Genomic DNA, 27,558 nt, shown 5'->3' on the forward strand with positions numbered 1-27,558 from the left:
TAAATATACCCTGTACCCCAAAACCCAAACCTATCCTTAAACCCTAAAAATACCCCTGTACCCGAAAACCCAAACCTAGCCCTGAACCCTATAAATACCCTGTAACTAAAAACCCAAACCTACCCCTGAACCCTAAAATACCCCTGTACCCCAAAACCCAAACCTAGCCCTGAACCCTTAAAATACCCCTCTACCCCAAAACCCAAAACTATATCTGAACCCTTAAAATACCCAAACACCCCAAAACATATACCCCAGTACCCCAAAACATATACCCCAGCAACATACTTATATTTTTTCACCACCCATTTGAAAAATGCACACGTCTCTCTCATTGATGGCCAGCACAGACATACACTTTTAGACACACCTCCCACCACAAGTTCTAGAATTGCGAACTTTAGAGCTGGGGAGCTACGTTCAAATCTCGGCCTCAGCTCAACGTCCTGTGATTCCAGGCAAATCGCTTTGTCTCCCCGTGCCTACCACAAATGAATGTGTTCTTCTGTAATGTAAATTGTGCTCATGCCATGTTGTCGAGTTCGCGCTATCTATTATTGCAAGGAAAAATAAAGTAGGGAAACTCGAGTTCACACACTACTGAACGCACACTCTTAAGTGCATCAGCAGTGCACTGTGAATCGGAGCATTTCACAGGCCTGTCACACATAAGAAATGCTATCTAAACGAAATCCTACAAAACAATATACTACTGGCCGGCAGCAATTCATACCCAGACAATGTCGGGACGGGCTGCAAGTAATAATAATAAAGGGCCAGGACGTGGCCCAACTGGAGGGCTATGATGACCAGAATCACAAGACCCAGGAAAAGAAGATCTAATCTACAAGCACCAGGGTTACCAATGCAATCAATAAATCAATCAGGGATTTGTATATTCCCACAGGGGATCATCAACAAATAGATAATGAGAAACAGGACAAGAAAAAAAAGACATGGGGTACTAAGACCAGGGTGAGAAAGAGCAGGAGGATGTCGAACAGGGGATTGTGTCCCATTTTACAAAAGTATGAAGTAACCTTAGGCTTTGCACCATTACAATGAGGAGAGCTGTAAGGGCGTGAGTTCACCACTAGGACTTGAGGGATGAGGGCAACCAACCCAGAAGTATAAGAGCCAGGTAGAAATCCCAAAGAGGACCAGTACCAAGAGACCAATGGAAAGAAGGAGCAGAGACAGGGGTCCCACAAAGATCGGATCAAGGATGGCCGAGGGGTCAGAAGCGAAGGGACCAGGTCCGGGAAGTGCACAATCAGTAATGACAAGGGCTAGAAGGATCTGGAGCCCCTAGATTAAAATGACGAGGCAGGATATAAAGGACCAGGAGGTCTAGGGCCATTATGACAGGATACGAGGGTCCATGAGGGTCAGACTGTGGGATCCTAAATCAGGGTGACAAAGACTACATAAACCAGGGTGACCCTCAACCTGGGAAGTAGGAGGATCAGTGCCAGAAGGGGTAATGCAAACCTTACAAAGGAGGAACATTACTAGGAGGAACATGATAGAGGGGATTAGAAAAAGATGCAACAGGCAAACGTGGAGACCAGGAGCACTAGTAGGACTAGGATGGAACCGGAACACCAGGGGACTCAAAGACCCAATACAGGAGGACCAGTACTACATAATCCAGAAGAACTAGAAGCAGAAGGATTAGAAACAGGCAAGCCAGGGAACTAGATAAACTAAGAGAGCAGGACTAGGAGGACTGTTGGTTGAGATATATGATTAAAGGGGTGAAAGGGTTCAGGACCTGGGGCCTGTGAAACAGGAGATCCAGAATTCAAAGGGCTAGGTGAAGGAGTACATGGGAATTATGACCAGAAGAACCAGGAAGAACAGGGACATGACGTTGTATGGCTAACATTAACTGGAGATCAAGGAATATCAGAAACATGAAAGGATAAAATGATCTGTGGTGAACCAGAACAAGTTATTGCAGAACCATGAGGGTAAGGAGCAGAGGTTAAGGACCAAGAAGATCAGAACTAGATTTCGAAGATATGGACCAGGAAACCAAGATTAGCAGGAAACGGACCAGGAAGATCAAGGGGACCAACACCAAAGGCCACCAGAAAACCAGAGCAGTGAGTACAAGGTAAACTAAAAGGATCTTGAGCAGGAGGGCCAGAAACAGGCCTAATTGGGTCATACAAATCGGGACCTAGGAAACTAGGGCTCAGATGACCAAGTGGGCCAGAGCCATCATTACATGTAGCTGGAACAAGGTGAAGAGGATCAGATGTAAAAAGGCCAGTCAGAAACAAGAAGACTGGGGAGACTGGACAGTGATAGCAAGAAGGACCAGCAACAAAATGAGCAGTTTCAGGAGGACATTGAAAAAAGAGAACCTGGATCAAGAGGCTCAGGATCAACACTGCAGTGGCAGTAGAACTAAAAGAACAAGCAACAGATGCAAGAGGACCAGGGAAACACGAACCAGAACGACAAAGACTAAGAAGACCAGGATGCAAGAGGCAAGATGGGCCAGGACCTGCGGTATCAGAATTATGTGGTTTAGGAAGAGGACTAGGGCAAAGTGACCAGGGCCAAGATGACCGGAAAGGAACAGACCCTGATAGGCAAAGACTGGGGGAACCAAGAAGGGCTGCAATGATCAAAGTAATTTGGGAATACAAGACCTGTGGCCACAATACCAGGTGGAACAAAAAGACAGGGACCAGGGCAAAGAGATGTGCCAAATCCAGCGCAATCAGGACAACAGGTTTAGGTGGAGAAGGACCTGACTGGCAGGATTCTTGTGAGGATTAGTAGTACTATGATCAGGAGGCCCAGGAAGGGCTAATATAAGGAAGGACCGGGAAGGTGAGGGTCAGGAAGGGTTAGAACACAGGAACACCCGATTCAGGAAACTACTACCAGGGGGACCAGAAGCAGTTGAACCAGGGCCAAAATGAGGGTCTAGAGGACCAAAACATCCCAGAAAAAAAAGACTTGAATCTGGACCAGGAGGTGGACCAACACCAGATGGCATGGACAGACCTGGAGGAGAAGGGCAAAGAATGGGAGCAGGAGAACACCTGCTAGCGTGCCACAAAGAAGTGAGGCTTAACATTGAGACGAAGTGTAAAGTAGTTATATAGCACAAAAACAGTAATAAAGTGAAAAAACAACACAATCCAATTTAGAAAAATATAACACATTTTAATAAATAAAATAATACCAGAGTGACAAAAATCCAATAAGTAGAACTGTAGATATGCAATATAAAAAATATTAGATAGATATTGCACCTATGTGCACAAAGCATAACTCCTGGTCATCTGGCAGTGCTAGACCAGGGGAAATTCATAGGTTCAGACTGACCATGATGAAGTGCAGGTGGAATACAGGGAGCAGGTTAGTCTCACTGAAACGTTACCTTATTAAAGTCCGGTGCAACAAGTTCCATTCACGGTGGAGGAGGATACCAAGTATCGGAAGATAATTTTGGATATTTTGGCACAGGCTGCTGTTGCTGTAGTATGAAGAGCTAGTCGGGTGTCACAGCAAACTAAACAATTGTTTCCTTGGGGGAAAACTAATACCTATGCTTCCTAGGCAAACAATCACAAAGTTGATGTATGAAAAAAAAATGGGCACACAGAGCCTTTCAGAAATGGCTTGTGAAAATTAAGATTTGCATAACTCTGTTTTTTGCACCATGCTTTTTTTGTTATGCATTTTATTGGCTCTCTTTGTGATATGCTGCAGACCTTAATGGGAGAACCTTCGGAGTATGATCCAAAGAGGTCAATTAGGGGCTTCAAATGGCAGGTTAATAAAGGCTCCAGTGATATTTACTTTGCTCAATGCACTTTGTACATATGTATTTAAAGGCCAATGTTGTGATACTCTGTGGCTAGACAGGTCCTGGTATTGAACTTTTAATATGTAATGACTGCATACAGTTCTGCAGTTGTAGGGACGTAATTTAGGTATTTTGCAATAACTGATGGGTTGGGCATAATTATGTGAAGATTGGTTGAAGAGGCAATTATTTTAGATGACTTTTTTAGGAACAAAGGGATATATTTACAAGAACCGGTGCAAAGCGAGATGTACCCCCTCCCCCCGCCCCCTCCAGGGCAGGAGGGAATGTATCCTCTCAAGCTGGAGGACAGAAGGGAAGAAAGAAAACTTAAATTGCCACGTTGCCAAGCTAAAATTGGAGGCAGAGAAAAAAAGAAACAGGCTTTGAGGTGTATCAAAAGAAACACACCATGGCCATGGAGGAAAAGAAGTTGGCTATGGAGGAGAAAAAACTTATTTTGGCTCAGGAGTTGAGTCTGCGGGAGCTGGATATCAGCACCAGGAGGCCTGAGTCCAGCAAAGATGACAGCAATTCTTCCATGCCCTCTGACAGGAGAGTTCACACACCCAAGGTTTGGTGACTGATTTCACAATGAGGGACGACAAAGACAGATGGTTTGAGCCCAGCAAAATTGTCCAACAGATGCACAAGGTCCCTGAGTCCAACTGGGAATGTAGTTTGTGGAGCCATATCCCTTGTGAGGGGCGGAGAACTATACTGGCCCTAGAAGATAGTGACAGGATGAGATATTCCCCCCATGATTGAGGCCTTAATAAAGAAGTTAGGCCTGAACTCAGAAAGGTATAGATAGAAATTCAGGGATAGTAAAAAGATTTCCCAACAGATTTGGGTGGATTGTGTGGTTTCATTTTGCAAAGCATTGGATTGTTGGGTGAAGGGTAGTGAGCTAAAAGATTACCAGGGGCTGTATATGTTGTTTGCAACAAAGCATATGTTCAGTCTTTGTTTTCCAGATAGGTGCCAGCACCTTCTTGATAGCAAGGTCTAGGATCCCAGAAAGCTTGCTAAGGAGGCGTACTGCTGGGCCAGCCCAAGGTTTCACAGAAAGGTATCTTGGGGGATCACTACAAGGGTGCGCAGGGTCCTCATCAGAAGAAACAGGAAGGGACAAAAAGAGTAAGGTGTTCTCTAAAGAGAACCAAACTAGGTGTGAGGGTCAAGGTTTCCTTTACTCCTGCTGGGAAGAAGAAATAGTAATCTGCCAGTAAGTCTGGAGAGAAGGCACCCATAAAGTTTTATGAGTGTCAACAGGAAGGACACTACAAAGGGATGCCAAGTGTCCCTAGCAGACACAGACCCTCACCTGTTGGCAATCACTGGGGTTGACTAGTGTAGCGCTTGGGGAGGAGATGGCCCTCGATTGTTCTGGGGAGAGTGTACAGTTGACCCTAGTGTCCCTGGGTGATGGACAGATGCTACAGAGAATCCTTTGGTGTCATCTGAGTCTTCAGAACAGGTAGTCTCTAATGTATTCCACCAAGTTAGGCTGCTGATAAACATGGGAGTCACTACCCTGTGGCTCAGGTTCTCTTTGAGTAGGGGAGTCTCAGGTCTGATGAAGGTAGCTGTGAGTCCATCCATGCGTGTGGATTATCTGCTGGACAACAACCTGGAAGACACCATCTGGAAAGAGGTGGAGCTCAGGTCACATTTGGAGATGATCGGGTTGCCTGAGTGGGTGTGCCTGACAATACAGCCCATGGCAGCTCGAGAGGGTGGTCAGAAGGACCTGGAGCCCACTCCTGCATTATTGGTGGAGGTAGAACCTCAGGGGGATGCCCTGGTATTTACATGGGAAACAGTGACAAAACTGGGGAACCTATCTGAGCTGACCAACTGGCAGGAGGAACAGGGTACCCCAGTGAAAACATTCTGCAAGGAGGAGAGAGAGTGCCCTACTCTTGTGGGTCTTTGGTGGCAGGCTGAGGCCCAGGCAGCTGGTGATGTCTGTGGGCAATAACTGATCTACTGGGAGACTGACCCCTGTATAGTGAGACTAAGCCTTCTGAGCCTGGTACAACATGTGTTGGTGGTTTCCCAGAGCTTCAGGACCTTCCCACTGGTTCTGGCTCATGATGTGCCCCGGGCAGGTCATTTGAAGCTAGACAAGACCTTTGACAGGCTTGTCACCCACTTTTATTGGCCTCAAATCAGGAAGGCCTTAGATGTGTCCTACGTGCCAGATGAGTGAGTCAAGGGGTATATGCAAAGCTCCCCTGCAACATTTCCCTGTTGTTAGCATCCCGTTTGAGTAGGTTGATATTGCCATTTGGGGGCCTCTGGGAGATTCCACAGAAGCAAGTTGGATTCAGCTCTTTTGAACTTATTTATGGATACCTGGCAAGAGGACCTCTCAGTTTGGTTAAGGAAGGCTGAGAGTAAGCTCCCAAGAAGCCACCACAGGATGTAGTCAGCTACACGCTGGTGGTCTGCAACCAGACAGCCAGCTTCAAGAAGCTTGCTCAGGAGAACCTTGAAGTTAGCCAGGAGGACATGAAACAATGCTACAACCAGAATAGCACTCTGGATTAGTCTCAGCCTCATCAAAAAGTGATGATCACACACCATATGTCTGGGGACTGGAACATCCCAGTAACCACATGCTATTTCGGTGGGGACTTGAACATCCAAGTAACCACACACTCCGTGGAGACTTGAACAGTACTATAATCACACACCATATTTGTGGGGACTTCAATAAGATTCATTTCACACACCATTTCAGTATGTAATTAAACATTCCTATAATTGCACATAATCTCTGTGGGAACTTGAACATCCTTATCTTCAAACGCTACCTCTTGTGGGACATCATGGCTTGAGACAGTAGCTTTGAAGAGACTATGAGACTACTAGGATCACATTCCATCTCTATGGGAAATAATTACATACCATCCCTAGGCAGATATTAACATAACATGCCATTCTGAGGGAGATGTGGTTTAATAGCTGCTTTGAAATAAGTGAAAGTTACTATTCCACTTCATCACATTGTTTGATACCATCATTTAATTTCTCCATGTGTTCGGTCCTTATCTCCGAAGACTTTAAGAACTAAACAAACAGTTACAGTTTTAATTTCACTTCTGTAATCCTGATATATGATATTTTCTAAAGCATTACATTTTCCATTTATTGTGTACCTCTAGAACACATGCAGCCATTTAACTAGGAAAATATTATGATATTATTTATGTACACAGCTGGGAAAATTAACATTTAGCCCATGACTGTATTCAATCACAGATGCTAATTATTGAATGAGTCCACATAAGGATGGTAGCACACGTTCAAGTCCCCACAAAGATGATTCTGTGCAAGTGATTAAATAACAACTTATTTGAAACAAGATCCTGTATTATGAATTTCTTCTGAAAGTGTTTCTGTTATTTATATTTGTTTAAACATTGAGATTGGGGGGGCATGGCTAAGCGCCCGGTGAGATGGTGGCGTTGTGTGAGCGCTCCGTGACTGCCGGAGTGAACGGGCGGTAGGCGTCTTTTTTCAACCACTGGAGAAGGAGAATTCAAATGTCGGAAGGCTCCAGCAATGCTGCACAACTTATTTCCCGGCTCCCTGTGCCTGCTTTCCTAACTTTTTCGACGGAGATTTTTCCGGTTGCGGCTCCTTGACGGTCGCGGCCGCCATTTTGTGCTCCTACAGTGCGCTCCAAGTGAGGCGTTTCTCCGCTTTCTGCAGCCCTATATGATGCCTGCAATTCTCTCTCTCATACAAGGTGGGCCAGTATTTGCTTTCAATTACTTTAACTGGTTTTCATGATTCCTTGCCCTCCTAGAGATGCTGCCTTTATCTTTCTCAGATTTGTCGGCCAATTTGTGATTTTACATATCTCTCCCTTGGAATTATTGCCTGCAACTGCTCTTTCTTTTTCGTGACTTCGCAGATCCTGTCCGAATTTTTCAATATATAATTGACTCTGTTCATATCTCCTGAACTCCTACTGTTATCTGCTTAGTTTGCTGTGCGCAGAGGTCCTCTGGCTGTGTTGCTTACATATTTTCCTCAGTAGTGGTCGGTTCCTCATGGGCAGGATCACGACAGACTGTGTCAGCAAGGCTCCGAAGCGTAACTTTATTAAAAACTCCAAGGTGTTTTCAGAACTGGCTCAGTTAGAAGCTTCTCAAACACCCTGTACCCTCGAGCCGCAGTCTGTGATGGAGCATACTGCGCAGCCCTCAGGGAAAGCCACTACCAAAAGACTAAAAAAGGACCCCCCCCTTGCCGTCTAACTCCACCCCCACCATATCTATGGAACTGCTGTTGGAGGAGATAAGAGCCCTCCGCCCCTATATGGAGGAAACTAACGCCAAGCTACAAGTTCTCACTGATAATTGGTCGTCAATGGACGCGCGAGTCACATCAGTGGAACAAAGTGTCTCTTCTCTTCAGGAAACATCCACCAAAGTCTCTCATATGCATTCACAGATTTCTTCTCTTCAAAAGCAGGCGGAGGACCTTGAAAATCGGAATAGGCGTAATAACCTACGCATTTACGGCCTGGTGGAGGGTTGCGAGGGGAGTGACCCCATTGCTTTTAAAAAATCTTTTCTCCCTAAACTCCTGCATATGCCAGAGGATACTATGCTCAACATACAGCGGGCTCATAGACTTGACTGGACACCCTCATCTGCTTCCGCTAAGTTAAGACCAAGAGGCATCATCATGTATTTCCTAGAATACACCGACCTTCTGAAAAGTCCTCTCAGCGGCCAGAGCCTCTCCTCGTCTCACATGGTCGGGATCCTCCCTTTTTTTTGCACAGGACTATGCCAAAACCACAGCTAACCATCGTAAGGCCTTCTTGGATATGAGGTCGGATTTGCGTTCCATCGATGCCAGATATGGACTTTTTCACCCATGTCTTTTTAAGGACACCTACAATTATAAAACAACAACTTATTTGTACGACTTCAGAGCTTCTTGAATTCCTGCCGAGCTGCTGACATGGAGTTCTCTGTTCCTTCCTCTTCCTTCCCTCCATGACTTTCCTGAGTTGCTGACGCCTTTTCCAGTTTGGCCTCTTCTACTCGTTCCTTGAGTTTAACAGTTGTACTTTATGTTTTTGCGCATCCAATAAACATTTTTTATGTTGGCTTCGCATTCTCATAATCTCCCCTGTCTATTCTTTCCTGCCTATTGTATTCGATCATGCAACCTCCCTGTTGTTTTTCTTCTTTACTCTTTTTTTTATTTTTATTGCTCCGTTCTCCTGATGTTCTCCTCATGTTTCCACAGCTTATACATCGCGTTCCGTGTGATTCTTCCGGCTGTACGGCTCGCTGGCCCTAGACGTCTTGCCTTCTCCAGTTGGCTTTACCCCCCCAACCCCTTCACGTCTGATCTTCTTCCTGACTGTGTTCCCTTGCCTTCCGCCTTGTAAGTACATTTTCTTTTCTAGTTCGACATGTTTGCATTTGCTCCTGCTTCCTCCCTCCGGTCCCTTTCCCTTGTTTAAAGGTGTCACTTTTTCTTCGCTTGTTCCCACTTCTCTGATTTTTCTCCTCTCGTGTTTCTCCATTCATTCATTGGGTTTGCTTGTTTTGTTCTTCTGTCTCGGTATATCTCCTTCTGCCGTTTACCATCTTCATTATTTATTACTTTTCTTACTTTTCTATTTTCTTTTCATCTCTTCATTTTCATGCTTTCTCCTTCATTGCTTCATATTTCCACACTCTCCTATTCTATTCATTCTTTGGTGTTACTCTTCTTAGCTCAGTTTATGCTCATGCTCTCCTTTTCATGCCTTCCCTGCGTTTTCCAATTCCTAGCATTTCCTCAGTTTTTTCTTAATTTCTTTTTTTTTCACTCATGTTTTTTCTGTTTCCCCTTCCATCGAATTCCTCTCCGTAGCTCTACTTTCTCCTTCCCTCTTTTTAGTCTTGCATAAACATTTGCTCTTTCTTCGTTTGCTTTTTCTCATGGTCTTCTGCTCTGCATTTATTCCCTATGTTTATCATAATATGCTTTGTACACTATGTCATTGAAAATAATTACATGGAATGGTAAGGGTATCAATTCCCCAATCAAGCGACAGAGAATTCTATCTCACCTAGCTAAATTGAATGTCGAATTTGCATTTTTGCAAGAAACTTGCCTTTCTCATGCAGAATCTGCAAAACTCAAAAGGAGTTGGGTGGGTGAAGTTTATTATTCTCAGGGTGATGGTAAACGCAACGGGGTAGCAATTTTGTGTCGTAAATCCCTATCCCACTCTTTGATTATTCAAGAGTCGGATGCTGAAGGTAGATGGATACATGTCAGACTATCTCTTAGAGGTGTTCTAATCTCTCTCGTTAATGTTTATGCCCCCACTGTCGGCGACCCTACTTTTTGGCGTGTATTCTCTCAACACATCACTCGAATTGTTGATGACAATTTTATTCTAGCAGGAGACTGTAATCAGTCCTTTGTCCCCTTTTTAGACCAAAATTCAAACGCTCCTTATATTCCAAACAAGTCCCACAAACTCTTCTCCCAAGCTATCTCCCAACATAAACTAATTGACGCCTGGCGCCTTTGCAATCCGATGACAAGGGAGTTCACCTATTACTCTCCCTCCCATCATTCCCAATCACAGATTGATTATATTTTTGTTACCCACAACATTGCCCAAACCCTTACTAATGCCAAAATTGGTCCAATTTTATTATCAGATCATGCTCCTGTTTTAATTAATGTTGACATACTACCTAAAGTTGCTGGACATAAAAGATGGCGTTTCAACAACACCCTTCTATTGGATCCTAAGTTCAGCGCCTCCTTCACCGACTTTTTTCACGAGTTTTTTTTGTTTAACGATTCCCCTTCCATTCCTAAGCATACCATCTGGGATGCCTTTAAAGCTACAGCGCGAGACTTTATAATTGGATATGTGGCGAAAAAACGAAAAGCTGCTCGCAAATTTACTGGGGATATCCTCCAAGATATCAAAAGATTGGAACACGCCTATTTTACTTCACACTCACAAGATAGTCTGACGGCTCTTGTCGCTGCTAAACTGAAATTTAACAAACAATCCACAGAAGATGCTTCCCTGTACTTACTGAAATCAAGTGCAAAGTTTTATGGGGGCAGAAATAAAGCAGGGAAAATCTTAGCTAACTACTTGAAAGTTAAACATAATAAGTTAAATATTGGATCCATATATGATATCAACTCAAATCTCAAGCATAAAGATACTGACATTCTTACTGAATTTTCCCTCTTTTACAAAACCCTTTACTCTTCTGAAACTCAACCCTCCCCTCAATCTCTAACACGTTTCTTCTCGACCATTCGCAAACCCGAACATTTTCCCATTGATCTTTCTCATTTGGAATCCGACATATCCCAACAAGAATTACTCACTGCACTCCAACATCTAAAAAAAGACAAGGCCCCTGTACCAGATGGTTTCACAGTCGAATTCTTCATCCATTTTTCAAAGTTACTTATCCCAAAATTGCACTCTCTTATAGACACATTTGTTGCCCTAGGTAGTTCCTCAGGCTCCTTCTCCGACGCCCACATCTGCCTTATACCTAAAGAAGGGAAGGATGTAAAATACTGCAAAAATTACAGGCCCATTTCTCTGGTTAATATCGACTATAAAATATTCGCCAAGTCACTTGCGGCATGACTAGACCTTCTCCTCCCTGAACTTTTGGGTGAGGAGCAATCTGGCTTCGTCAAGGGTCGATTTATCACTGATAATACTAGACTTTTGTTTCATGTCTTGTAAAAATCCTCACATCTGCATCATTCCCTTGCTGCGATTGCCTTAGATGCCGAAAAGGCATTTGATAGGGTTGAATGGTCCTAACTTTTTCATACCCTTGAATGGTTTGGCTTTGGTCCTAGATTTATTTCTTTGATTTCCCTACTATATTCTAATCCAAGTGCAGCAGTGTGCGCTAATGGCCTGGTCTCCTCCTTTTTTGATATTGGTAGAGGTGTTTGTCAAGGATGTCCCCTATCCCCTTTTCTTTTTAACTTAGCCTTGGGGCCTTTCTTGTCCAAGCTTCGTCAAAACCCTAATATTCATGGATTTCAAGCCATGCATTCCCAAGTGAAGCTTGCTGCATACGCTGATGATATTTTACTTTTTATTTCCAATCCTACTGAATCAATTCCCGCTTTTCTGGAGGAAGTTAGGGACTATTCCTTAATATCTAGTTACAAACTTAATAATGACAAATGTGAGATTTTTCCCTTGACGAAGTTCACTTCCAAACCTGATTTTAGCGCTTCTAATTTTACATGGAGCTCCTCACACATCAAATATTTGGGCCTGCACGTCACCCCCTCCATTTCAGAAACAGTTTCTCTCTGCTTGAATAAATGTATCCAAAAAATATCAAATTTAACATCCAGATGGCATCCTCTCTACTTGTCTTGGTGGGGTCGCCTTGATTCATTAAGATTATGCTGTCTCCGATAATTATTTATACAATGTCTAACATTCCAGTACCCATCCCTTCTAATTTTTTCAAAAAAATTCATTCAATTTTGTCATCCTTTCTCTGGAATAACAAAAAGCCTACGATGTCCCTCGCTAGGCTAATATGTCCCAAATCAGAGGGCGGAGTCAATTTTCCAGACTTTCCGGTGTATCAAAAGGCATTCCTGCTGCGACAGGCTTCCTTTTGGTTACAGGACCCTGTCTCTCCCTGCCCTTTATGGGCTAAAGTTGAACGCCTCTTTCTTTCCTCCTTCTCTTTTGCTGTATATATTTCCTTTTCACGCAAACCCTCTTTACTTCCCACTCATATTCACAAATTCACTACCAAATTACTTCTATCCTTTATCCCTCCTCCCCCTACTACAGTTGCTGACTTCCTCAACTCCATTATTTGGCACAATGTGAATTTATTGATTTCTAATAAACCCTTATACTGGAGGTCTTGGAGACAAAAAGGATTAATCTGGATTTCCCAACTATTTTCACATTCTGCCTTCATACCTTTCTTGACTCTTTCCTCCTCCTACAATTTACCTGCTTCATTTGCCCACAAATATCTACTACTTAAAAACACAGTGCTGGCGACTTACACTCGACTTTCACAGGTACATACTCCTCCCACATCCCTCACCTCCACTTCACAACTTCATTCCTTTCTACACACCACTTCTAAAGCTTCTAATATTTATAAATACCTTCATATCAAAGAAGCTATTAGGCCTAAATCTAAGGTGGAGGAACAATGGGAATATGATCTTGCTACATCTTGGCCGATATCTTAGTGGGACAAGATATGGACTAAGATTCGCAAATCATCCAGAGCAGCGACCTTAAAGCAGTCCTGTTCTTCATTCATAATAGACTCCTTTTTACACCATCCGACCTCAATAAACGGTTTTCAACAACTCCAGATATTTGCTGGTCTTGCTCTTCTCCACACGCAACCCTACTTCACATGCTGTTTCTATGTAAATCTGTTCATGACTTCTGGTTGCAGGTATGGGCTCAAATTAATGTAATATTCCACACCCATATTCCCTTTTCTCACACTCACATCTTCTTAGGAAGCCTCTCTCCCTGCTGGGAAGATGTTGAACTTAATGTTCAGATCATTGATTTGTTGTTGGCTGTTGCATCCAACAGATCACACTCAACTTGAAAAATTCTTCTAATATCTCCTTTAGAGCATGGTGGTACAATGTTTGTCATAACCACAGATTGGACACTGCTTTCGTCTTTCCCATCCATATGGCGACGAAGCGTATGGACTTATGGCTTCCTATCATGATGTACCTTGATGTATGTGCTAATCGTTCATTTAATCCACAGCCTACTCAACAAGAAGTCCCCAAATCTCCTTAATTACCCTTTACATTCCTTATCTCTTTCCTGATTACCTTATATGTATCCACTTTTGTATAGCCATATTTTTCTCTTCATTGTATCTCCTTTGCTTGGTTTTACAGCCCATGATTAGCTTTATTAGTATTATTGATTTGGCTGTATTGTTCTAATTGATTGTTATTGTTTTCCTTCTCTTCTTTTTTTTTAATCATTCTTGAATTATTCTAGCACTCTGTATTGACACCCTTGTTTTTTGACTAATAAAAGTTTACTGAACTTAAACATTGAGATTGATTAGTCCTCAAAAGGCAAGTGTCCACACATACTTCATTCGAAGATGGCAATCACATGTATGTGTGTGTCTGAGTGTGTGTTTGTGTCAGGAAAAACAGCATATCTGCTGTGTTTATGAGAGAAGCCTGCAATTTGGATAATAGTTATGTGACTGTTTTTAGTGTGCAATAGCTTTCACAGCTGCACCTGTATTAATCAGGACTGTGAAAACGCTGCTCCAATTTAGGATAGAGTTGAAGAACGCACTTCTTTAAAGAGCACTAAATCACAATTCAATAATCTTCAACATTCCAGTTTCCTCTTGCAATACTTGTCACCTTTACGTGTGTCTTTGTCCATGTAGAGCTCTCCGCTTCTGTTTGGTTAAGTTTGCTGTAAGAAATTCCATATGCTTACATGCAAACACACATATACACATCCCTTATGTTACTATTCAATGATATAAATATGCACAGATTAGCAGCTTGTAGTATTAGTGTCCATATGATATATGTTCTGTAAGTGAGGACCAGATGTACGCCCATTTTATTTTGCGCCTCGCCATTTGCAACTAATTGCGAGTAACAAATTGCGAGGCGCAAAAAAAATTGTACAACAGTGTCTTTAACACTGTTTGCGATTCCCAATGGGGTCGCAAATTGTGAGGTTCATTAATATTAATGAGCCTCTCACAATTTGCGAGCCCATTGGGAATGGCAGGCCCTTCCAGGGATGGTGGCCTGCTGGGCTCTTGCATTTAAAAAAAATGAAATGTTTTTGTTTCATAATTTAAGGGCAGGCAGTGGTCCCTGGGACCACTGTCTTCCCTTAAAACATGCATTTGTAAAGGGGAAGGGGGCCTCTGGGGACCCCTTCCCATTTGCAAATGCATTACCACCTACTTGAAGTAGGTGGTAATTGCGAGTGTTTTGCGACCGCAATTGTGGTCGCAAAACACTAGTGCATGGTTTTTAGACTCGCATATTTGGGAGGGACTGCCCCTTCCATATAGCGTGGAAGGGTATACTCAGATGTGAGTCCCTTGCTCATTGCACCATCAGGATTCAAGCAAGCCGGGCCGACGACGCCTGAAATGGCAGAAACCGGTCCCCGGAAGCTTGTTTCCTTCCCAGTGTAGAATTGGCTTGGTAGTTTGGTTTGCCCTGTTCCCATCATGCACTGGGACAGGAACAGACTAATTTGCATATAGCCAAGTTCTGAGCTGGGATGGTGCAGTGAGCTAAAAAACGGTGATGGATCAAGCCCTGATCTTTGGACTGGGTAAGAGTGGTCTGCTTAATTCAGGCACTCTGTTCATCACCGCCCCCTTTTCTGAATCATTTTGTCCACCATAGGCGTGGAAGGGTATACTCAGATGTGAGTCCCTTGCCCATTGCACCATCAGGATTCAAGCAAGCCGGGCCGACGACACCTGAAATGGCAGAAACCGGAACCCGGAATCTTGTTTCCTTTCCAGTATAAGAATTGGCTTGGTAGTTTGGTTTGCCCTGTTCCCATCATGCACTGGGACAGGAACAGACTAATATGCATATAGCCAAGTTCTGAGCTGGGATGGTGCAGTGAGCTAAAAAACGGTGATGGATCAAGCCCTGATCTTTGGACTGGGTAAGAGTGGTCTGCTTAATTCAGGCACTCTGTTCATCACCACCCCCTTTTCTGAATCATTTTGTCCACCATAAGCGTGGAAGGGTATACTCAGATGTGAGTCCCTTGCTCATTGCACCATCAGGATTCAAGCAAGCCGGGCCGACGACGCCTGAAATGGCAGAAACCGGTCCCCGGAAGCTTGTTTCCTTCCCAGTATAAGAAGTGGCTAGGTAGTTTGGTTTGCCCTGTTCCCATCATGCACTGGGACAGGAACAGACTAATTTGCATATAGCCAAGTTCTGAGCTGGGATGGTGCAGTGAGCTAAAAAACGGTGATGGATCAAGCCCTGATCTTTGAAATGGGTAAGAGTGGTCTGCTTAATTCAGGCACTCTGTTCATCACCACCCCCTTTTCTGAATCATTTTGACCACCATAAGCGTGGAAGGGTAAACTCAGATGTGAGTCCCTTGCTCATTGCACCATCAGGATTCAAGCAAGCCGGGCCGACGACGCCTGAAATGGCAGAAACCGGTCCCCGGAAGCTTGTTTCCTTCCCAGTATAAGAATTGGCTTGGTAGTTTGGTTTGCCCTGTTCCCATCATGCACTTGGACAGGAACAGACTAATTTGCATATAGCCAAGTTCTGAGCTGGGATGGTGCAGTGAGCTAAAAAACGGTGATGGATCAAGCCCTGATCTTTGGACTGGGTAAGAGTGGTCTGCTTAATTCAGGCACTCTGTTCATCACCACCCCCTTTTCTGAATCATTTTGTCCACCATAAGCGTGGAAGGGTATACTCAGATGTGAGTCCCTTGCTCATTGCACCATCAGGATTCAAGCAAGCCGTGCCGACGACGCCTGAAATGGCAGAAACCGGTCCCCGGAAGCTTGTTTCCTTCCCAGTATAAGAATTGGCTTGGTAGTTTGGTTTGCCCTGTTCCCATCATGCACTGGGACAGGAACAGACTAATTTGCATATAGCCAAGTTCTGAGCTGGGATGGTGCAGTGAGCTAAAAAACGGTGATGGATCAAGCCCTGATCTTTGGACTGGGTAAGAGTGGTCTGCTTAATTCAGGCACTCTGTTCATCACCACCCCCTTTTCTGAATCACCTTCCATATAGCTAGTCGCAAAACCTATATAGTGAGTTGCAAATAAATTGTGACTCGCTAAGAAGCATTTGTACATGGCCCATGATGTTTCTGCATGCACAAACGGGTTCGCAAACCCGTTTGGGCATGCAAAAACAGGTCATATATCCGGCCCTTAGTTACCAAACTTGTACCTGGTATGTGTAATGGAATACTACATTTCAGTTAATGCAGTCTATGTTCTCTGTATGAAGTGTGCAGTAGGAGACTTGCACTGCACTGCAAATACTAGTTCTGTACCTGCTCTGTGTGAGGAATGCTCAGATGTGTCCCAGATGCCACTTATGAGGTAAAGTTGCCTTGTGATACCTTTTCTTTTTATGTGAGGGAAGCTTGAACTGTTGATGTTTTCCTCAAGGCTATCCGGCACATACTACACCTGTTCCTTGATTTTGAAGCTTGCATTGTGATTGGGTGTGCTGTGCCTGTTGTGTGCGAGAAATGTTGGGGCATACTTACAAGCCTCTTGCGTCATTTTTGGACTGCTGTTGTGTCACTTTTTGTGACACAGCGGCAGCGTAAAAATGCAGCCCATGGACAACTTGATGCATCTAGGGAGATTCGTCATGTTGTAAAGCTCTGCGTAACATTATATCTGCTTGAGGTATAATGGTTGCAGGGTGTTGTTTGCCATTTAGGAAAGCCTCCTAAAAGTGACGCAGTGAAATCTGCAAGATTTCACTGCACCACTTCTAGGATGCCACAATTCCCATGAGGTACAGGGTCAAGACTTATTTACATATAGCTAGGTCTGAACTGAGGTGGTGAAGTGAGATACAGAATGATGATGGATACAAACCAGATCTGTGTCTGGGGGTGAGTGTCTCAATAGTTTCAGCGCTCTGTCCATCATCTCATTGTGCTTGCTTTGTTTGCCCTAAGTTGGCCGAGTATGCTACGACGTGGGTCCCTTGCTCACTTTGCCACTGGATTCAAGCTTGTCTGGCTGATGAGGGGTGTTACCCCAAAACTGGTCTAAGGATGCATATTTACAGTCCAGGGAAGACCTGGCCTGGCAGTTTGGCTGGACTGTTTACATGAGGCACAGGGTCAAGCAGCCTGCAACTTCACACAGTGGCTGACCGCCTGCGCCGACGACCTCGCGCCAGTAAAGAACCCTCCCAGCAGACCCAGAAGCAAGAAGGCATCCTGGTTCACCGACGAACTCAAGGACTCCAAGAAGACCTGCCGCACCCTCGAGAAAGCCTGGCTCCTCGACCGGACCACCGACAACATGACCGCCCTCAAACACGCTACCCGCAAGCACCACCAGCTCATCCGCACCACCAAGAAGAAATCCCGGAAGGAACGACTGGACAACAATGCCCACGACAGCAAGGAACTCTTCACCATCGTCAAGGAGTTCTCCAACCCCAGCACCGGCACCAACGACATCACTCCGTCACAAGACCTCTGCGACTCCCTCGCCTCGCTCTTCCACCGCAAGATCACCGACATCCACAACAGCTTCCGCGCACCACCCACTCACCCAACCATCGAACCCACGCCGACCACCGCCACCCTTTGCACCTGGACCACGGTGACCACCGAAGACACAACCCGCACGATGAACACCATCCACTCCAGGTCACCAACCGACCCCTGCCCACACCACGTCTTCAACAAGGCCGACTCCACCATCGCACCCCAACTCCGGAACATCATCAACACCTCCTTCAACACCGCCACCTTCCCGGAGAGCTGGAAGCACGCCGAGCTCAGCGCCCTCCTGAAGAAACCTACAGCGGACCCCACCGACCTCAAAAACTTCCGCCCCATCTCGCTCCTCCCTTTTCCTGCTAAAGTCATCGAGAAGATCGTCAACAGACAGCTGACCGCCTTCCTTGAGACGAACGGATCCCTCGACCCCTCGCAGTCCGGCTTCAGAGCCAACCACAGCACCGAGACCGCCCTCATCGCAGCCACCGACGACATCCGGACCCTGCTCGACAAGGGGGAAACAGTGGCCCTCATCCTCCTGGACCTCTCCGCTGCGTTCGACACTGTCTGCCACCGCACCCTAGTCCAGCGCCCCAGCAACATCGGTATCCAAGAGAAGGCACTGGAGTGAATCATCTCGTTCCTCGCCGGCAGAACACAAAGAGTCCGCCTACCCCCGTTTCGCTCCGAGGCCACCAAAGTCATCTGCGGCGTCCCGCAATCAATCAATCAATCAATCATAGCATTTATATAGTGCACTACTCACCCGGAGGGTCTCAAGGCGCTGGGGGGAGGGGGTCCGCTACTGGTCGAACAGCCAGGTCTTGAGCTGCTTCCTGAAGGCGAGGTGGTCTTGGGTCAGGCGGAGGTGGGTCGGAAGGGAGTTCCAAGTCTTGGCGGCCAGATTGGAGAAGGACCTTCCTCCTGTGGTGGATCTTCGGAATGCGGGGGACGGCGGCGAGGGCGTGGCTGGTCGATCGGAGCTGGCGTGTGGGAGCGTAGAAGTTGAGGCGGCTGTTGAGGTATCCTGGGCCTTGGTTGTGTAGGGCTTTGTGTGCGTGGGTGAGGAGCCGGAAGGTGATTCTCTTGTTGACAGGAAGCCAGTGCAGGTCTCTCAGGTGTCCGGAGATGTGGCTGCGGCGGGGGATGTCCAGGATGAGTCGTGCTGAGGTGTTCTGGATCCGCTGGAGTCTCTTCTGGAGTTTGGCGGTGGTTCCGGCGTAGAGGGAGTTGCCGTAGTCCAGACGGCTGGTGATGAGGGCCTGGGTGACCGTCTTTCTGGTGTCCGTGGGGATCCATCGGAAGATCTTGCGTAGCATGCGCAGGATGTTGAAGCACGACGAGGAGACGGCGTTGACTTGTCTGGTCATGGAGAGGGATGAGTCCAGGATGAAGCCCAGGTTGCGTGCGTGGTCTGTGGGTTTGGGTGCGCTGCCCAGGGCGGGGGGCCACCAGGAGTCGTCCCAGGCGGAGGGTGCAGATGCCAGGATGAGGACTTCCGTCTTGTCCGAGTTCAGTTTCAGGCGGCTGTCCTTCATCCACTTGGCAACGTCTGTCATCCCTTCGTGTAGGTTGGCTCTGGCGGTGGCGGGGTCTTTGGTGAGGGAGAGGATCAGCTGGGTGTCGTCGGCGTAGGAGATGATGTTGAGGTTGTGCTGGCGTGCGATGGCTGCGAGGGGGCTCATGTAGACATTGAAGAGTGTTGGGCTGAGCGAGGAGCCTTGAGGAACGCCGCAGATGACTTCGGTGGCCTCTGATCTGAACGGGGGAGGCGGACTCTCTGTGTCCTTCCGGCGAGGAAGGAGATGATCCACTCCAGTGCCTTCTCCTGGATTCCGACGTTGCTGAGGCGCTGTACTAGGGTACGGTGGCAGACAGTGTCGAAGGCCACGGAGAGGTCCAGGAGGATGAGGGCCGCTGTTTCTCCGTTGTCGAGCAGGGCTCGGATGTCATCGGTGGCTGCGATCAGGGCGGTCTCGATGCTGTGGTTGGCCCGGAAGCCAGACTGCGAGGGGTCGAGGGAGCCGTTCGTCTCGAGGAAGGCGGCCAGTTGCTTGTTGATGGTCTTCTCGATGACTTTTGCTGGAAACGGAAGCAGCGAGATGGGGCGGTAGTTCTTGAGGTCGGTGGGGTCGGCTGATGGCTTCTTAAGTAGGGCGCTGAGTTCGGCGTGCTTCCAGCTCTCCGGGAAGGTAGCGGTGTTGAAGGAGGTGTTGATGATGTCCTGCAGGTGGGGTGCGATGACAGCGCCGGCCTTGTTGAAGACGTGGTGAGGGTAGGGGTCTGTCGGGGATCCGGAGTGGATGGAGTTCATTGTGTTGACGGTGTCTTCGGTGCTGATCGGGGTCCAGGTGCGGAGGGTGGTTGTGGGGGTGGGTGGTTCGCTCGTGGCGTGCGTCGGTTGAGTGGTGAAGCTGTTGTGTATGTCCGCGATCTTGTTGTGGAAGTAGGAGGCGAGGGAGTTGCAGAGGTCTTGCGAAGGGGTGATGTCGTTGTTTCCGGCGTTGGGGTTGGAGAGCTCTTTCACAATGTTGAAGAGTTCTTTGCTGTTGTGTGCGTTGTTGTCTAGTCGTTCCTTGAAGGTGGTTTTCTTAGTGGCGTGGATCAGTTGGTGGTGTTTTCGGGTGGCGAGCTTGAGGGCAGTCATGTTGTCCGGTGTTGGGTCTCTGCGCCAGGTTTTCTCGAGTGCTCTGCAGTTCTTCTTGGAGCTCTTGAGTTCGTCGTTAAACCATGGTGCTTTCTTGCTGCCGGGTCTGCTTGGTGGGGTTTTCAGAGGCGCAAGGATCTTCACTCAGCCCCACCCTCTTCAATGTCTACATGAGACCTCTTGCAGCCATCGCACGCCAGCACAACCTCAACATCATCTCTTACGCCGACGACACCCAGCTGATCCTCTCCCTCACCAGAGACCCCGATGCCGCCAAAACCTGCCTACACGAAGGGATGAAAGACGTCGCCGAGTGGATGAAGGACAGCCGCCTGAAACTGAACTCGGACAACACGGAAGTCCTCATCCTGGGATCTTCGCCCTCCGCCTGGGACGACTCCTGGTGGCCCCCAGCCCTGGGCACCCCACCCAAGCCAACCGACCACGCACGCAACCTGGGCTCTATCCTGGACTCCTCCCTCTCGATGACCAGACAAGTCAAAGCCGTCTCCTCATCGTGCTTCAACACCCTACGTATGCTTCGCAAGATCTTCCGCTGGATCCCGAGCGAGACCAGGAAGACTGTCACCCCGGCACTCGTCACCAGCCGACTGGACTACGGAAACGCCCTCTACGCCGGAACCACAGCCAAGCTACAGAAAAGACTCCAGCGCATCCAGAACGCCTCCGCCCGACTCATCCTGGATGTCCCCTGACACAGCCACATCTCCAGCCACCTGAGGAACCTGCACTGGCTCCCCGTCGACAAGAGGATCACGTTCCGGCTCCTCACCCACGCACACAAGTCTCTCCACGACCTGGGCCCCAAGTACCTCAACGACCAACTGACCTTCTACATGCCCACCCGCCAGCTACGGTCCACCAGCCTCGCCCTCGCAGCCGTACCACGCATCCGAAGAGCCACCGCCGGAGGAAGATCCTTCTCTTACCTGGCTGCCAAGACATGAAACTCCCTCCCCATCCACCTTCGGCTGACCCAGGACCATCTCGCCTTCAGGAAACAACTCAAGACCTGGCTGTTCCAGCAGTAGCATACCCCTTCCCCCAAGCGCCTTGAGACCCTCCCGGGTGAGTAGTGCACTATACAAATGGTATGGTATGATTGATTGACGCATCATGTGGCTTAAGTAAGTACATACATTGTTGGTTCCATCTCCTATTTCAGCTTGATATATTTCTTGATCCTAAATCTGTTGTTTCTATCCCCAAAAATGTCATAAACCAAAGGTTTTAAATTATAAAAAGGAGTGTCGTGAAAGAGCGTCTGGAACGACACAATCTGTGATGTTTTATCGGGATTGCAATCTAATTATCGGTTTCCAACCTTACCTTTCTGGTGTCACTCGTAATTCCCACCGGTTTGTTTTAACACGCTTAAGGCTGGGAATCGTACACCATCTTGTTGCATTCCCCGTTATGAAAGCCAGATCTGATACCGTATGCCCTTGTGATAACATTTCACGCCAGAGCTGCTGTCATTTTTTATTGTTTTGCAAATTTTATCATTTTTTTAGGGTAATATATTTAAAACCAGTCTTTTTAAAAAACAATGTTCGCTCTACAAAGAATGCTTTACAGCTATTATATTCCCTAAAGGATCTAGACACCTTTTTTTTGTAGCATCATATATACTAAAATGTACAGCTGCCAGGAAGGCCATAGTCATCTGATATATCTGACTGAGCCTTGATTTACCTTTGGCTTCCTGTCTGTATATTTGTATATTTGTCTATATATCTGTATAAAATATAAATGAATTAGCTTTTATCAGGCAACAGAATGTGTATTGTCCAAACCCCTAATCTTATTGGTTAAATTGTGTTTTTAAGTAATATCAACTATGCTTACGATGATTTTTAGATAGTTTTAGATTTAGTGATTTTAATGTAATTTTGGAAATATATGTTATATACAAATTTGCTGCTTGTATGGTTTGTTACAAATCGAATAAAAGCTTTTGAACTGAACTGTACTGATTGATTGATTGAAGACTGATTTGCATATAGCTGTGTCTGAACTGAGGTGGCAAAGTGAGATAAAGAACAATGATAGTATCAACCTAGATCTGTAACTGGGGTGAGTGTCTGAAACATTTCAGCGCTCTGTCCATCATCTCCTTGTGTTTGCTTTGTTCCCATTAAGTTGTCAGGATATGCTCAGGTGTGGGTCCTTTGTTCACTTTGCCACTGGATTTAAGCTAGCCAGGCGGATGAGGGGTGTTACCTTGAAACCAGTCCTAGGATGCTCGTTCCTGGTTCAGGGAAGCTCTGGCTTGGCAGTTTGGGCTGGACTGTTCCCATGAGCCACAGTGTCCAGACTGATTTACAAATAGCTGGGTCAGAACTGAGGTGGCAAAGTAAGCTAAAGAACGATGATGGATTCAACCAATATCTGTGACTGGGGTTGAGTGCCTGAAAAATGTCAGGTCTCTGTTCATCATCTCCTTGTGTTTGCTTTGTTCGCCCTAAGTTGGCAGGGTATGCCCAGACGTGGGTCCCACGCTCACTTTGCCACTGAATTGAAGCTAGCTTGGCTGATGAGGGGTGTTACCCCCAAACCAGTCCCAGGATGCTTGCTTCCAGTTCAGAGAAGCCCTGTATTGGCAGTTCAGGATGGACTGTTCCCATGAGGCACAGGGCCCAAACTAATTTGCATATAGCGGGGTCTGAACTGAGGTGGAGAAGTGAGCTAAAGAACAATGATGGATTTAACCCAGATTTGTGACTGGGTGTGAATGTGTGAAAACTTTCAGCGCTCTGTCCATCCTCTTCTTGTGTTTGTTTTCTTCACCCTAAGTTGGCAGGGTATGCCCAGATTTTGTTCCCTTGCTCACTGCTCCACTGCATTCAATCTGGCCTGGCTGATTAGGGGTGTTACCCCAAAACTGGTCCTAGGATGCTTTTTCTGGTTCATGGAAGCCCTGATTTGGCAGTTTGGGCTGGACTGTTCAAATGAGGCACATGGTCAATACTTATTTGCATAGAGCCGGTACTGAACTGAGGTGGCGAAGAGAGCTAAAGAACAATAATGGATTTATCCCAGCTGTGTGACTGGGAGTGAGTGTCTGAAAAGTTTCAGTGCTCTGTACATCATCTCCTTGTGTTTGCTTCGTTTCCCCTAAATTGGCAGTGTATGCTCAGACGTGGGTCCCTTCATCACTTTGGCACTGGATTCAAGCTAGCCTGGTTGATGAGGGATGTTGCCCTGAAACTGTTCCCAGGATGCTTGTTTCTGGTTCAGGGAAGCCCTGACTTGACAGTTCCGCTGGACTGTTCCCATGAGGCACAGGGTCAAGACTGATTTGCGAATAGCTGGGTCTGAACTGAGGTGGCAAAGTGAGCTAAAGAATGATGATGGATTCAACCCAGATCTGTAACTGGGGTTGAGTGTCTGAAATGTTTCAGCGCTCTGTCCATCATCTCTTTGTGTTTACTTTGTTCCCCCTAAGTTTGCAAGGTATGCCAGGTGTGGGTCCTTTGCTCACTTTTCCACTGGATTCAAGCTGGCCTGGCTCATGGGGAGTGTTACCTTGAAACCGTCCCAGTATGCTTGTTTCTGGTTCAGGGAAGCACTGGCTTGACAGTTCGGGCTGGACTGTTCCCATGAGCCTCAGGGTCAAGACTGATTTGCATGTAGCTGGGTCTGAACGGAGGTGGCCAAGTGAGCTAAAGAATGATGATGGAGTCAACCCAGTTTTGTGACTGGGGGTGAGTGCCTAAACTGTTTCCGGGCTCTGTCCATTATCTCCTTGTGTTTTCTTTGTTTGCTCTAAGTTGGCAGGATATGCCCAGATGTGGGTCCCTTGCTCAGTTTGTCAGTGGATTCAAGATGCCTGGCTGATAAGGGGCATTATCTCAAACCGGTCACAGGATGCTTGCTTCCGGTTCAGTGAAGTCCTGGATTGCCAATTCGAGCTGGACGGTTCCCATGAGGCCCTAGGTCAAAACTGATTTACATATAGCTGGCTCTTAACTGAGGTGGCGAAGTGAGCTAAACAACGATCATGGATTCAACCCAGATCTGTGACTGGGGATGAGTGTGAGAAAAGTTACAGCGTTCTGTCTATCATCTCCTTGTGTTTGTTTTGTTCGCCCTAAATTGGCAGGGTATGTCCAGACATGGTTCCCTTGCTCACTTTGCCACTGGATTCAAGCTAGCCTGGCTGATGAGGGGTGTTACCCTGAAACTGGTCCCAGGATGCTTGTTTCCGGTTCAGAGAAGACCTGGCTTGGAAGTTCAGACTGGGCTGTTCCCTTGAGGCACAAGGTCAAGCCTGATTTGCATATAGCTGGGTCTAAACTGAGGTGGCAAAGTGAGCTAAAGAACGATCATGGATTCAACCCATATCGGGGACTGGAGGTGAGTGTCTGCAAAGCGTCAGTGCTCTGTCCATCATCTCTTTGTATTTGCTTTGTTCGCTCTAAATTGGCAGGGTATGCCCAGATGTGGATCCCTTGCTCACTTTACCACTGGATCCGAGCTAGCCTGGCTGATGGAGGGTGTTACCCAAAAAACGATCTCAGGATGCTTATTTACAGTTCAGGGAAGCCCTGACTTGGCAGTTCGGTTGGACAGTTCCCATGAGTGACAGGGTGGAGACTGATTTGCTTATAGCTGGGTCTGAACTGAGGACGCGAAGTGAGCTAAAGAACGAGGATGGATTCAACCCAGATCTGTGACTGGGGGTGAAGTGTCTGAAAACTTCCAGCGCTCTGTCCATCATCTCCTTGTGTTTGCTTTTTTCCCTCTTCTTTCTCACCATGAAATAGTTTTGGTGTATGCTCTCTGTACAAACTTTGTAATTCATTTAGAAAAGTATATGTGAAATATGTGAAATAGATTTTAATTGATTGTCACCAAACAAAGCTAGAATAAGAGGTAGGTGAAAATAGAGTATTTAGAGACAGAATGTACAGGTGAAATTAAATGTAATTCAAGGAAAACTTGCAAATCCTGTTATTTTGGAGTCTGCCTCAAAGATTTTGCAAGGCTTCCTGGACCCAACCAGTGCTTTGCAGAGGATCATCTGGCATTGTTAAAAGGGGTTAAAACAATTGCAAATTGATTGAACATTCATGTTTGCACTTGTTGCACCACAATGTTTCTGACTCCACCCTATATGTGTACAAGGTTAGATTTACTGACTTTCCATGCAAAGCAGTGCAGCACCCAAAGTTTCTGAGATGTGTTACATGAAAGGGGAAGAGCATAACAACCGCAGTTCTACTAAGACATAGTGATACTTTACTCTCTCTTCCTGCTTGGTGCACTTTAAGCTTTCATGTCTTAACACAAACACCCTTGAACCACAATGTGTGTGTATTTATGTGCGTGTGTGTGTGTGTGTGATAGTGTGTGTGGGTGTGTGCAAAAACTATGCAATAGTCTCTTTTCCCCCATTTCATGCATGCTGTACAGTGCAATACACATGAAAAGCAGGAAAAATGTGGAGACTTTTAAAACTTTTTCCACTAGTACACCTGCCTCATATGTTTGTCTATAAATAAGGATCTCGGGATTTCCTTCAAACCCCATGGGTAGATAAAAGAGAACCAAAAGTAGCACAACATTGCACAGAGCACTACCTTGTCACATTAAAGGCAATTTTCCAACGCAAATCATGATTTGCTTTGGAAAGTAGAAACCACAACACTTCTTTGTGCTGGGTTTGCGTAACATTTATGATGCACACCCTGTGCAAGGTGTTAGTAACTCTCGGCTGCTCTTTGGAGGGGTTTGGACTCCTGCTGTTCATATTCCCAGCTTCGAGCAGTGATTATTCGCTGCGGTTGCATTTGAGAAATCATTTTTATTAACCACTTTTGTGTTTTACTGTTTCTACATCATTTTTCATTTTGGACACCTCTATCAGGAGTTTAAAACAATAATAATGAATTAAGCATTGAAAATCCCATGTTCCGCTCTAATTCGTAGCCCTCTTGCTAGTCAGGTCCTGTGTGAATCCAAAGAAAAGTTTACATGTGGAATATTCATTTGAGCACAGAGCACATTTCCTAAATCAGCTAACCAACACAACATGTTATAATTTGTTCCAATGTGTTGTAAGTTACTTAGACTTCAGCACATTTGGAATTGACTTGTTTTATGTTACATGCTACAATGTTTTGTGTATTAATATAGTATGGAGAGCAGAATAAACATGCAATAAGCCACGGTTCTAAAGGGACAGTTGCAACAAATACTGAATTAATGGAGTTTAAACTATAGTGATCATAGCTCACCCTCATACAACACCACAGCAAGGAAACCGAAAACTGGCAGAAGTGACGTCATGATGCTGGAGGAAGGTGCCAGGTGATGAAGAGGGTCTGGTTGAAGCCTGTCGTCTGCTTTTCTGTGAACTACACCTCTGAGGATGCTGCATTTATGTCCCGGAGAGAAGGAAACATTCTACCTCCAATCCCTCCCTCCCCCCCACCCCCACCTGGCATGCAATCAAACGCAGCAACTGTTGCCTGAGCCAGCTCCTGCTTGGAACGCGCCCTGGGAGAAAATACATTTGCTTCCCTCGCTGCAGCCTGTGAACACAAACTTCTTGCACCTCTCCCAGGTCACCTGAATCACCTACAGTTTATTTCGGTCAAGGTAGTTGATGTTACGTTGTTTGTTGTTGTGGGGAGGGTGTATTGCTGTGTCAACGGCAGAGGGTGAAAAGTAGATGGGGGGACACGGGAAAGGGGCTTACAGGGTGTTTAATACAGCGTTTACAACCTATTAGAACAACTTTAAACTAAA

The 27,558-nt window shown here is 46.2% G+C and overlaps 1 protein-coding gene across 1 annotated transcript in view; it reads right to left on the bottom strand.

Moving 5' to 3' along the window:
* LOC144767714 (phospholipase A2 inhibitor gamma subunit B-like) overlaps positions 1 to 27,147 on the bottom strand; it is a 223,938-nt gene extending 196,791 nt beyond the window's left edge. The window contains exon 1 of the mRNA XM_078651104.1: positions 27,045 to 27,147. Within this exon, the coding sequence (XP_078507230.1) occupies positions 27,045 to 27,096 (52 nt within the window). The 5' untranslated portion in view covers positions 27,097 to 27,147. The remainder of the gene's footprint in view (positions 1 to 27,044) is intronic.
* Between the last annotated feature and the right edge of the window lie 411 nt (positions 27,148 to 27,558).

This window comes from Lissotriton helveticus, chromosome 7 (genome assembly GCF_964261635.1).
Source record: "Lissotriton helveticus chromosome 7, aLisHel1.1, whole genome shotgun sequence".
Taxonomy (NCBI): Eukaryota; Metazoa; Chordata; class Amphibia; order Caudata; family Salamandridae; genus Lissotriton; species Lissotriton helveticus.